The sequence below is a fragment of the Apis cerana genome, linkage group LG5 (assembly GCF_029169275.1).
Source record: "Apis cerana isolate GH-2021 linkage group LG5, AcerK_1.0, whole genome shotgun sequence".
In the NCBI taxonomy this organism is placed as follows: Eukaryota; Metazoa; Arthropoda; class Insecta; order Hymenoptera; family Apidae; genus Apis; species Apis cerana.
Window position 1 is genome coordinate 8,410,289 of NC_083856.1, and position 13,163 is coordinate 8,423,451.

At 25.2% G+C, this 13,163-nt stretch overlaps 4 protein-coding genes and 1 long non-coding RNA gene across 15 annotated transcripts in view; 3 read left to right on the forward strand and 2 right to left on the reverse strand.

Annotated features, from left to right (window-relative positions):
• On the forward strand, nt 1–2,450 carry LOC107994384 (G protein pathway suppressor 2). Of its 4 annotated transcripts, none has more exons than XM_017051256.3 (9): nt 1–129; nt 292–410; nt 479–695; nt 768–921; nt 978–1,092; nt 1,175–1,246; nt 1,357–1,515; nt 1,604–1,728; nt 1,798–2,450. In XM_017051256.3, exons 2-9 carry the CDS (start codon nt 314–316, stop codon nt 1,969–1,971), a joined length of 1,113 nt encoding a protein of 370 aa, XP_016906745.2. In that variant the 5' UTR covers nt 1–129; nt 292–313; the 3' UTR covers nt 1,972–2,450. The 4 variants fall into 4 exon arrangements, with proteins under 4 accessions (XP_016906745.2, XP_016906746.2, XP_061930891.1 ...); XM_017051257.3 differs by having other exon boundaries at nt 6–129; nt 1,193–1,246; XM_062074907.1 differs by lacking the exon at nt 1–129 and having other exon boundaries at nt 201–410.
• Nucleotides 2,196–8,619, reverse strand: LOC107994385 (probable ATP-dependent RNA helicase spindle-E). 4 transcript variants are annotated; one of them, XM_017051261.3, is made up of 10 exons: nt 8,477–8,619; nt 7,195–7,385; nt 6,842–7,136; nt 6,318–6,775; nt 5,847–6,216; nt 5,604–5,770; nt 4,297–5,490; nt 3,096–4,235; nt 2,697–3,031; nt 2,196–2,610 (listed from the first exon to the last, which is right to left on the reverse strand). In XM_017051261.3, the coding sequence occupies exons 2-10, from the start codon at nt 7,369–7,371 to the stop codon at nt 2,472–2,474; spliced, it is 4,275 nt and encodes a 1,424-aa protein (XP_016906750.1). In that variant the 5' UTR covers nt 7,372–7,385; nt 8,477–8,619; the 3' UTR covers nt 2,196–2,471. The 4 variants fall into 4 exon arrangements, with proteins under 4 accessions (XP_016906750.1, XP_016906749.1, XP_016906747.1 ...); XM_017051260.3 differs by lacking the exon at nt 8,477–8,619 and adding an exon at nt 8,168–8,305; XM_017051258.3 differs by lacking the exon at nt 8,477–8,619 and adding an exon at nt 8,107–8,199.
• Nucleotides 8,175–11,800, forward strand: LOC107994386 (protein O-mannosyl-transferase 2). Of its 3 annotated transcripts, none has more exons than XM_017051262.3 (14): nt 8,175–8,317; nt 8,438–8,521; nt 8,593–8,677; nt 8,749–8,853; nt 8,940–9,048; nt 9,163–9,431; nt 9,539–9,645; nt 9,786–9,978; nt 10,097–10,300; nt 10,383–10,534; nt 10,615–10,703; nt 10,813–10,961; nt 11,018–11,427; nt 11,566–11,800. In XM_017051262.3, exons 1-14 carry the CDS (start codon nt 8,226–8,228, stop codon nt 11,669–11,671), a joined length of 2,154 nt encoding a protein of 717 aa, XP_016906751.1. In that variant the 5' UTR covers nt 8,175–8,225; the 3' UTR covers nt 11,672–11,800. The 3 variants fall into 3 exon arrangements, with proteins under 3 accessions (XP_016906751.1, XP_061930857.1, XP_061930858.1); XM_062074873.1 differs by having other exon boundaries at nt 11,589–11,800; XM_062074874.1 differs by lacking the exon at nt 11,566–11,800 and having other exon boundaries at nt 11,006–11,145.
• Nucleotides 11,681–12,760, reverse strand: LOC114577049 (uncharacterized). The gene is made up of 2 exons (XR_003696789.2): nt 12,623–12,760; nt 11,681–12,514 (listed from the first exon to the last, which is right to left on the reverse strand). It is a non-coding gene; the product is annotated as an uncharacterized LOC114577049 (long non-coding RNA).
• Nucleotides 12,246–13,163, forward strand: part of LOC107994387 (transmembrane protein 8B) — a 5,472-nt gene continuing 4,554 nt past the window's right edge. The window contains exon 1 of one of the 3 annotated variants that reach the window (XM_017051264.3): nt 12,246–12,386. The gene's annotated coding sequence lies outside the window, so the exon portion shown is untranslated. The other 2 variants (XM_017051265.3, XM_017051266.3) reach the window with 2 other exon arrangements.

The window sequence follows — 13,163 nt, forward strand, 5'->3', positions numbered from 1 at the left end:
AAATCGGTAGAATGATATTAATAATTGAAAATGATATTAAATGATAAGAAGATCCTAAAAGCATCGAACAAAAAATGTATTCAATGTTAGATTTATTCTGTACTTCGTCTGTGATGAAAATTTTTTAAGGTCGGTATTACAGTTAACGTGACACAAAAATTCATAAGAAATTATATCTATTTTATATTTCGTCTGTGACTAAGTTATTTATATTATTCTTAATAATGTATACAAAAAGTATATCTTGACAAGATTTTTCATCTTATTTTAATAGAATTATATTATTTTAAGATCGAGAGAAAACTAATTAACAATGCCAGCAGTAATCGTGGGTCCTCCTCAACGTAGTGAACAAATGTGGCAAGCATTAAAGACTCATATTACAAGAGAAAGACAACGAAAAAAACAAGGTAACCTTTTTTACAGGAAATTTTCATTAAACTTTTGCTGTTATTATCTCTTTATTTTAATTATATAGAACAAGAAGCAGACGCAGAAGAAGAACGTCAAAGAAAAGAAAGAGAACGACAGCAAAAACAAGATGTAATGACTTTAGGTGAAACTAGAGAACAAATATCAAATTTAGAAAATGAACTTTCGCAATTAAAAGATGAGAAGCATCAATTGTTCTTACAATTAAAAAAAGTTTTAAATGAAGATGATAATAGAAGACGACAATTAATTAAAGAAACAAGGTTTATATCATATTTCTTAACAAATATATAATTTAAAAATATATATTGTAATTAAATATTTTTATTATATAGTGTGTGCACAGAAGTTTTAACAGCAGTAGGATATCCTGGAACAGGTCCTAGAGTAGTTCATCCACAATTGTTTCTTCCATTACCAAGAAGCAGTAGTCCTCTTTATAAAGTAGCTGTTGGTGCACCAACACATACTTTATTACCAACTGTAAATGTATGAAAAATTTATTTATTTATAAAAAATTAATTTACTTATAGATTTTTTTTTAGGGACCATTAAAAAGAACACATAGTCCTTCGCCACCTCCAACTGCCTCCCCATACCATACTGGTTATGGATATAAACCAACACCTTCAATACCAAGTTATAATCCTCCACCTTCCAGTAAGTATATAAAAATATAACAGCTATAATTTCGTGTTAACAGAAATATGAAAAAAAGACAAAAAAAGAATATTAAAAGTAGATATTTGTGCCTGTATAGAATCTGAGGAAGCAGCTAGGAGATCTGGCGATTCCCGAGCTGTTCTCTGGAACAGTGAGTGAATATAAACCTTCTTTAATTTCCATGTTTTTTCTTTAAAAAACCATCAACAATTATTTTTGCATTTCACATTCTTAATTTTGGTATAATGTATTTTCTTGCAGAGAACAATCAATATTCTGCCTCCAATTTTTATTCAGCACCTACAGGTCAAAGTGTTTATAGTTATTCTGCGCCAACTTCACAACCATCTCGAGAACCTGAACCAACCAAATCTGTATATCTTTCAAGCAATAGAGCAACATTATCAACACACCAAACTGGTATATTAAATTTTATATAGATATTTTATTTTAATCTCTTTAAATCATATATATTAATGAGAGACTTGCAATATTTTTTATTTATTAGCTTATGTCACAAATTTGCATTCATTGGATCATAAAGGTGCTTATGCAGAAGATAAATATTATTTGAGGCCCAGTAGCCATGTTACTGTTCATGGTGGAGCTATTCCAATTCAACAACCTCCACAGGTTTCTTTTTATATTTAAATATTATGATCTTCTCAACATATAAATACATTATATATAATTCATAAACAGGGTGCAAAAACTGGAGGAATCACATCAGGATATCCAGTAAGAGCACCACAACCTCCACCAGCTCCATATCCTCCACCACCACCAGGTACTTATGTTAGTGCTTCTGGTGCTAATGTTCCTGGACGATTATTATATACTCAGCCTGGTGCTCGATATCTTCAAAGAGAAGTTTAAAATATTAATTCACAAGTGCTTGAATTAAGGTACTTGTTTATATTGTGTATATGTTTTACAGTCACCATATGATAGTATTGGATAATATTTAAAAATATTTGTCAATATCATAAAAAAAATTGTAAAAAGAATATATTTTATATGCCATTATTTAGACGCCATATTGCATATAAGATATATAAATACAAGATCTGTAGATATGTTTTGAATAATAGATAAAGCACTTTTATTTGTATATATATTTTATTTTATATTAAAGATTTTTTTACATAATGCAATGAAAAATATGTAGTTACAAAAAACAAATAGCAATAATTTTGTAAAGTTATAAAAAAATAAAATTATTATGCTTCTTAAAGATAGGATTGAAATAAAAATATGTTATATTGTTAAAATAGAACAACAAATTATCGACGAAATATTAACATATTAACATATGTAACAAATGTTTTACATAAAATAAAATTGATAGAACTATATATTTTCTATCTTGTTATGACTTAAAGTTTAATTCCTAATATTTCTTCATTTTGTCTGTGTCTCATTGTATACAAATGACTGCGAAGATCAAATATGTCGGTTAACGTAAGATTACACAATTTGCAAAGAATATTGGTATTTTCAGGTTTTTTTGGATCCCTATATATTAATAAAATATTAATTAAAAAATGAAATAATTGAAATAAATTAATAATATTTAATAAATTTTTTAGTAATTTACTTACTCAGTTGCTAATATTCGTAATTTTTTTACATGTTCTGTAATTTCTTGTAATTCATTTTCATCTTCCAATTCTAATGCATTATGCAATTTATATATACTATTTGTAATCATGGATGGCTTATTAGGATGAAGCAATAAATTTTCATTATATAAACCCCACTTATCAAAATTATTAATAAATTCAATAGTGCGAATTTTTCTTTCTTTATCAATTAATTTCAACAATGCATCTTTTATTCTATTTTGACAAATAATAACTTCTTCCATGTTATTTCTACTTTCAAATTGATAAGAAACTTGCATTCCAATATTCATCCAATGACGCAATCTATTTATCTATTATAAATGAGAAAAATAAATATATTGCAACTAAACAAAATTTTATCAACAATACACTTACAAATTGCAAATCATCTATAGTAATTTCAGCATCAAAATGAAGTTCTAGATCATGTTCTGGAAAAATACTTTTTTTAGTAAGAGGATCAAAACCCAATCCACATAATGCACCAATATAATAACTTCCAAAATTATTGCGTCGTAATTCCATATATGGTGTAAAAATTAATATAATTAAAGCAGTTAATCCAGGAAGACGTGGCATTAATGTTGTATTATATAATGTTAAATGATGTCCAGATATATTTTGTGAAACAGATCCTGCTACTAAAAGTCGTACTGAAGAATCTTCAAGTTCAGTGTCTAAGAGAACAGAATTCACCGAACTGGGAGCTATTTTTACATTTTTATCTCTTCCAGCCATAATAAGATGACTTAATTCAATTTCTAATGGTGAAAATGGTCCCCGTAAAGTTACTGTTGTATTGCATTCAATATCTGCAGGTGGATCTGGATAGATATCAGGCATATAATCTTGATTATACTGTAACATTTCATAATGATAACATTGCTCATCCGATAATTCTGATTGTTGTAATCTTAAATTATGATTAAAGCGTGAAAAGTAATCTTCTTCCTTTTTTATTGCCAATCTTTTTTCAATAAGACTATGATTTATATTAATTTCTTCCTCTCCGTTTTTGTGAATTAATTCTATTGTAACAACGCTATTGACAATAGAATAAATTTCACCAAAAAGTAAACCAGACTTATTAATTAATGTCCAAAATAAATCAAATGCAGCTTGTGACCAATCGTCATTAAAACTATGTGCTATAGATGGTCGAATTTTTGCTAATTTGCATTCAAAAGCCAATGCAGGAATATTAGAAATATCATTATTACATTCTAGATATTTCAAATCACATAATCGACATTCGCTTGAATAACCATAATCCATAAAAAAAACTTGAACTAATATCTCTGGTATTAATGATCTATGACCTTTCACTATTGCTCGAAAATATTTTTTGAAATTATTTTCTTCATATGGTGCAATTACTAATGTACCAGTTTCTGGGGCTACTTTAAATGTTTTGAATTGATCTTTCATTTTTTCAATAGTTGATTCTATTTTTTTCAGTCTTTCTCTAGTTATAGGATTACGCATTTGAACCCAGAAACGACCTGGATTTTTAACCTGAAAATATAAATTTATTAAGATTATTATTATAATTTATAATTTCATTAGAAATACATACATTTTGTATAGTTAAAGGAATACGCGTTACTCGTAAACTTGGTAATTCGGATTTAATTTTATCTTTTATTATATTTTCAGGAGTAAGAAAAAATGATTTTCTATTCAAATTCATTTCATCAGCTCGTTGAATAGCTATAGATTCAGTTAAAATCGGTATTTCTATAGGAATGTTACATTGTCTCATTCTAACTGCTTTGTAAACAGAAGGACATATTTTTCTTGATGTATAATTATACTCTTTTTCAGATATTTCTTTAGAAAATTGTATATAAACACGAGAAGAATTATCGAAAGATACATTTATTTTTCCAATAGAAGTTGTTAAATGCTCTTTAAAAATATCTTGAAATCTTCTAGCATACAAAAGTCCAGGTTGTCTCATAGGCCATCCTTGTAAATATACTGTCTTTGATGGATCTAAACCTCCTAACAATTTCACTCCAGCATGTTCACTAAATTGATTTTCTGATATTGGTATGCTTCTAACAAAATAATTTGGATAAAATGCACCAGCAATTGCAATTTTTAAAACAAATGGTCGTTCATCTTCTTTCCATACAACTTTATTAACTCCAGCACTTTCTTGTATACCTAATTTTTCCAATCTATTAGTTAATTCTGTTACCATAGCTTTAACTTCGCGTAACACTCTAATCTGTACAAAATTCCTCAATGCCCATGCTTTTTCTTCAATGTCATTATTGAGTCGACGATTAGCTTTTTCAGTAATCCATACTTTATATACATTCATAAAAGCAACACAATCACTACAAGAATTGGCTGCCCAACTCAGTCTAATATTATAAGCTAACATTTTTTGTTGAAATGGATTACTAAACATATCTTTAACAGAGAGACTAGCTGCAATAATGATTGTATCTTTTAAAACACTAAACACATGTCCTAACATAATTAATTTTGATAAATGAATATCCAGGGGTAAATTAGCCATAACTCGACCAAGATCTGTTAATTCTCCATCAAGAGGTTGTATTTCACTGCCTTTATTTAATAATGCTCCTGCTTCCTTTAATAATAATATTGTTCTTTCCAAATTTCCAAGATTAGGTGGATCAAGAGAAAGCGCTAAAATAGCTTTAGGTTCACCCATATCTAATAATTTTGATTTGAGAATTACATTTTCAAGTGGAGATCGTAATATTTCGGGTGATACTTCTTGAGGTAAAATACTCTGTAATTTTTAATTTTTATTTTATTTTAATAATTTTATTAAAATTTTATATTAACTTTTAAATTATTAAATAAATTTACTTAAATTATTTTTAAATTATTAATAGAAATTACCTCGTAAAATGCTCGTGGCACTAATCGATATACTCTACCATCCATTACTCGGCCAGTACGACCTGCCCTTTGTTCACAATTTACCTTACTTGCCCATTTTAATTCTAAACATTGAAAATTCGTTTGTGGATCCGTAACAAGTTGTCTTATTAAACAAAAGTCAATTACTAAAAAAATATATAAAATTAAATACTGTTTTATACAAAATCTCTTATACTTCTTATTGTAATTAAATAAACAAACCATATTTTACATCAGGAACAGTAACACTACTTTCGGCAATATTTGTAGATAAAATAATGCGACGATAACCATGAGGTGGTTTTTGAAAAATCCGCTGTTGTTCTTCATTTGTAATTGACGAATGTAAAATTACTATATCCCATTTAGCTTGTTCATGTTTTGGTAAAGATAATAAATTATTCATTTCTTCAATTTCATTAATTCCTGGTAAAAATACAAGAATCACATGTCTTTCATAAACATTTGTTTCTGGATCATAATTTGCATCATCAGCTTTCATATCTACATCATCAAGAATTTTTATAAGATTAACACAGAAATCTATCATTTTTTTTGTAATATTTGGTTTAGTAGCATTAATTTCAGGTATCTATAATAAAATAAAAAATATAATATAATAAATATATTACATTTAAATAAATCAAATGTTAAATATTATTTTTATTTTAAATAGCAATGTAAAACATTTACCGGTCCTAATACAGTCATCTGACAAAGATAATAAATACCAACATTAAACAAAGTTTTTTTTGGTATATCAATAATAGGTGCAGGAACAAGTTTATTTCCCACAGGGGAAGAAAAATATTTAGCAAATTTTTCTACTTCAAATGTAGCAGACATTAAAATAACTTTTACTGAACGTGAATTTGTATGTAAAAGCTTCCGAACAACAAGAAGAAGGAAATCCATATCTTGATCTCTTTCATGAACTTCATCTAATATGACATGTGTATATTCCAACATATTTTTGCTATTTATTAATTTATGTAAAAGAACTCCAGTAGTACAATATGTCAAACGTGTATCTCTGGATGTATGATTTATTAGACCCACTTGATATCCAACAAGGGTACCTACTGGCCAATCTCTTTCTTTACTGACACGTTTTGCAATACTTATAGCAGCAATTCTTCTAGGCTGTGTAACTATAAAAATATAAAGAATTTTATTTAATGTAAATTAAATATTATTACAAAATAAAATAAAATTACCTATAATATTGCAATGAAGTTTTTTTTTATAACAGGAATCTAAAATAAATTGAGGTACTTGTGTAGTTTTACCACAACCAGTTGGTCCTTGAATTACTACAACTGAATTAGTTTCAATCATAGACACTATCTGATCTCTTTTAGAAGTAACTACTAAATTAGGTTTTGTATGATAAACAAATTGATATGTTTTGTAAATATTCATTGTTTCTTCATTCTGTATATTTTGTATAGCATCTGTCCCTTGTGATACATCATCAAAATTTCCTTTATTTGCATTATAATAATTTGCAGTCTAAAAATATCATAAATAAATAAAATGCTAAATAATACTTAAGTTGTAAATTACATACCTGTAAAAGTTTATTTTCTTCTTTTTGTACATATTCTGTTATATAATCTGTTCCTTTTTCTTTATGTGTAGTTGTATTTAATTTTTGTACATCTAATAAAGACTTGTCGAGTAATCGTTTTCGGCTTGATGGACCAGGCAATACTATTTTTTGATTATACATGTTCAATATATCCATTTTACATCAAAGACCTGTATTAAAATAGTTTTATAAAATATATTGAAACATTTGTATATAATTTTAAATAATAATAATGTTATTTTTATTTATCAAGATATTTATTTATGTGCTCTACAATAATTAATGATTTGAATTAAAATAATCTACTTAAATAAATATAATTTATATCAAAGACAATGAATTACCGTTTTAGTTAGTAAAGTATTCATCAACAATTGAAATTATTTTAAAATATTTCTATAACCTTTATCTATTAATAATTAAAAATAAATGAATTTTATATAACTTTGAAATATTCAATTTTTTAATTTAAAAAAAATCAATAATAAAATGATTGATGAACAATGAAGATTCATTTTTATAATCCTTTTCTGCAAAACATAGCGGTACTTTTAAGATGTTCTTAAAGAAAATAAATATTTTAAAATAGAATAAATTTACATTGAAATATAAAATTTCTACATTTTCAAAATTTTTTATAATTAAATATTGTATAAAACTAATTTAAATTATTAAACAAATGAAAAAAAAAAAAGTGTGCATCTTTATTTCGTTAGCATACGTTTGAATTCATATACACTATATTATATACATTATGTATATAGTAAGATGCATATATCAAAATCTAAACATTATTGTATAATAATATTGTAGTAGTTATTATGTTCAATAAATTTTCTATGTATTTATTTCACTTGCATTTAATATTATTTTAACTTTATTTGTACGTACTTGTTAATCTATTCAAAATTGATCTGAATGAATAGTTGTTAACTCTCGAAATTCAATTTACCTGTCTGAATCAACGTTCGTGGCTTCTGTGAACTATTATAATAATTAATAATAGTAACATGAAGAATATAAGTAATTCTGAATGTACACACAAAATAAAAAATTTACATAAGATATCTAAAGTTATAGAAAAAAGGGAAACAACCGATTTGTACGTAGCTTTATATTCTAATTTGTTTTGAATTTTTAAACATTTTTCTTTATATTCTAATTTGTTTTGAATTTTTTAAATTGTTTTTTTTTTATATATATTTTCATAATGTAATCACAGGAATTGGTGGCTTTTATTTGGAATTATTATAATACTCACAGCAGGAACAAGATTTTATAAAGTTACAGAACCACAACATGTTTGGTAAGTTATTTGTAAAGAAATATTGTTGCATTAAATTTATATTTAATTTATATAAATATTGAATATTTTAGTTGGGATGAGACTCATTTTGGTAAAATGGGAAGTTGGTATATAAATAGAACATTCTTCTTTGATGTTCATCCACCTCTTGGAAAGGTAAATAATATATACATAAATTATTTTGTTATTTATAAAAATATTAAAATTAATAAAATATCATATTTTAGATGTTAATAGCATTATCTGGATATGTAACTGGTTATGATGGAACATTTCCCTTTGAAAAACCAGGAGATAAATTTGAAAATGTTAAATATGTTGGTATGAGAATTGTAAGTATACTTCATTGTATAAAGATTATAAGCATAAACATAACATAAAATATCTAATAATAAAATAAATATATTTTATGTTTCAGTTTTGTACATTTTTAGGTGCAACTATAGTTCCTTTATCATATCTTATTATATGGGACTTAACAAAATCTATTCAAGCAGCAACATTTTCTGCATTATTTATATTGTTTGGTATGTATTATATTTATGTATGATATTGTGTTTATTTAATATATATAATGTGTAATAAGTAAAATAAGTATTATTTTAAATAAGTATTATTGCTTTATAATTTATATATTTTAGATGTGGGATTATTGACATTAAATCAATATATTTTATTGGATCCTATATTATTATGTTTTATGATGTGTGCAATTTGGGGCATGACCCGTGTAGGTTCTCTTTATAATGAACCATTTACATGGAAATGGTGGGGTTGGTTATTATTCACAGGAATTTCTCTTGCTTGTACAATTAGTGTAAAATTTGTTGGTTTGTTTGTTGTTTTGTTAGTTGGATTTAACACTGCTTTTGAATTATGGAGAGAATTAGGAGATCTCACTAAACCTATTGTAAGTTTTATAAATTTAATATTTTATTTTATAATTTTATTTTATAAATATATATTTAGTAATCATTAAAAGATAACTATTTTAATTTATTTATTGAATTTTTACAGATAAATGTAGGAAAACATTTATTAGCACGATGTATTTGTCTAATTTTTATACCAATATTTTTGTACATGTTATTCTTTTATATTCATCTTACTGTTTTAAGTAAAAGGTGAAAATTTTCTTTATTATATATATACAAATTTTTAATAAAATAATATAATAACATTATAAATATATAATATAAATATAAATATATAATAAATATATAATTTGAAATATTAATAATAATAATAAATAATTTAATTATAGTGGAAGTGGAGATGGATTTTATAGTTCTGAATTTCAATCTTTATTAGAAGGAAATTCCTTATATAATGCAACAATGCCACGACAATTAGCATATGGAGCGACAATTACTTTAAAAAACCATAGAACTGGTGGAGGATATTTACATTCTCATTGGCATCTTTATCCAGAAGGCATTGGAGCTAGACAACAACAAGTATTAATCTTATTATATTATTATATAATTATTGCTATTTATCATTATTAATAATTATTATATATTTATATTATATTTTTTTTCCTTTTCTTTTCTTTTTAATATGTTTTTTCATCAGATTACAACTTATTCGCATAAAGATGATAATAATTTGTGGCTTATAAAAATGTTTGATACTGACGATATACCGTCGGAACCGATATTAGTAAAACATGGTGATCTTATACGCTTAGAACATGTTATTACTCATCGAAATTTGCATTCTCATAAAGAGATTGCACCTATTTCTAAAAAACATTATCAAGTTACAGGATATGGTGAAGTAATTATTTTTTATAATAATTTAATTTATATTAATTTTTTATTTATAATAATTTAAAAATGGTCTATCTTGATTTTTATAGAATGGTACTGGTGATGCTAATGATGTATGGAAAGTTTTAATAGTAAATGGTAAAGATGGTGACATAGTTGAAACAGTGACAAGTAAATTAAAATTTGTGCATTGTCTATATCATTGTGTTTTAACATGCAGTGGTAAAACATTACCAAAATGGTTAATTACAAGATTTAATATATTTTCAAGTAACAAAATTGAAAAAAAGTTTTATATATACAAAAATTATAATTCTTTAGGGCTTATAGTCAACAAGAGGTTTCATGTAATCCAAATATGAGAGATAAAAATGCATTATGGAATATTGAAGATAATAATTATGCAAAATGTTAGTGTGTTCAATATTTATTACATTTATTATTATAAATATCAAATAATTAAATATATAATATTTCATAGCATATAGCATTTTTGCTATTTAATAATGTTTTTTACAGTACCAAATGTCAGCTTTCAAGTATATGCACCTAGATTTTTAGATAGATTTTTGGAATCACATGCAGTAATGTTGCAAGGAAATTCTGATTTGAAAGTTAAAGAAGGAGAAGTATCATCACGTCCTTGGCAGTGGCCTATTAATTATAGAGTAGGTATATAATTACAAAAAAATTAAAAAATGTAATTAAATAGTAAATTTTTTAGGGTCAATTCTTTTCTGGTAACAGTTTAAGGATATATTTACTTGGAAATCCTATTATTTGGTGGGGTAATATTATATTTTTAATACTTTTTATCATGTTATACATTCATGCTTGCGTAAGGCAACAACGTGGTTGCATAGAAAGTCCTGCTATCCTTGAACAAAGAAATAAAATATTAAATGCAGGAAAATGGCTTTTTATTGGTTGGATATTGCATTATGCACCATTTTGGGCAATGACTAGAGTTTTATATTTTCATCATTATTTCCCAGCTTTATTATATAGTTCAATGTTAAGTGGAACAACTTTAAATTATATTCTTGAAAGTTTAATTATTTTATTTCCAAACAAACTTGGATATGTTATATATCATACAATAATGGCTATTGTTATTTCAAGTATCATATATAGGTAAATATAAAAATGCAATTAAATAATGACTATATATATATATATATATATATATATATATATATATATATATATGAATATATATGAACATACATATGTATAATACATATATTTATTAATCAATTTATTTATTTACAGTTTTTATTTGTTTTCTCCATTAGCTTATGGTATGATTGGTCCTTCTTCATTAGATCCTGAAAGTCCAATGCATTCTTTAAGATGGATGGATACTTGGGAATTTTAATGAAAATTATTTTTCTATTTTAAATTCATAAAAAACAAATATAAATATATTTATTTAAAATTTATAAAAATTTAAACATACATATCATTATATTTTTATATGTATAAATATAAAAGATATTTTATAAAATTGTGACAATTTTTATTTTTAAATACAAAAATTATATGATTTATTTTTCATAAATATAATATTTTTTCAGTCTTATTTATAAAAGATATAACTATGAGATTATACTATAATAACAAATCAATCAAATAAAGAAAAGAGATTATATGAGAAATTATACACTACTGAGAGATAAAAATAACACTATACAAAAACCTACGATGCTGATCACATTAAAGTTTCGAGTGAGCGTAGTTGCTCAGCTGATCGACCCACGTGTTGGAGTTGCGCCTCGACAACGCGACACAGTCTCAATTGTCTATTAACCGCCCGATCAAAAAGAAATCTCGAATCATTGTGAATCTTTTATTAACTTTTAAGTTTATTTAATCTAAATAGTTATAGATATCAATTTATTTAATACATTGAATCTTCATTTACACTAAATCTCACAATTATTAGTGCATTTAACCGATGAATAATAGCACAAATTTTTAACGATCAATAAACAACTCCCGGGGATTTTTAGTCTGTTGAACGACTACGAACGCACTCTCACGTGAGATCAGGAATAGTTGTCAAAGTGACCACGTGTTCTTATGAATTTCCGGTACGTATTCTCGCGCCTATATGTATGTACAAAATCGCATGATTATTATTATCGATGATCGGTCTACAGAAAGATATAACGACTAAGACTAGTGAGGTTTTTGCTTGGATTACTAGTGTTATTTCTTCCTAGAAACACAAATTAAACTGTATGTATGAGTATGAATTTATAAATTTTAATAAAAAATTTTAACAGTATATATTAATATATATTAAATTTGATTGATAATCACATACTTAGTCGCCATTCTTTTAACATCGACAAAATTATTTAATTGGTAATGATAAAATTCATCGTCAATAATTCGCGCGCTAATTTAGATTGGTTGAAAAACTTGCCTGACGATGAAGATTTAAAATGAGTATTGTTTAAAGACACTTGTTGCTATACCGAGCAAAGATAATCGGAACAGTTGACTTTATTTGTCACAGCTTATCAAGCAGTATCGTTTAAAAAAATTTAATCTGTTCGACTGCATGTGAAGCATAGAACATTATGAACATGTGTAACAACATTAATCGGATATCAATGTATACATATAAAGTAATACGTAAGATACAAATTGCCACGTTGCTTTCATATTATCAAGATATTTAAGTTAATCAGGTATAAATCAATCAAATATTAAATTCATAATAATTAATAAATTTATAATATTATTAAAAAATATAAATAACATATTAAAAAATTTCATTTTTTTAAACGAATATTTAACATTTTTTATATATCATTCTAAAAAATATTTGTGTAAATCTTAAATAACTTTAATTGATTATA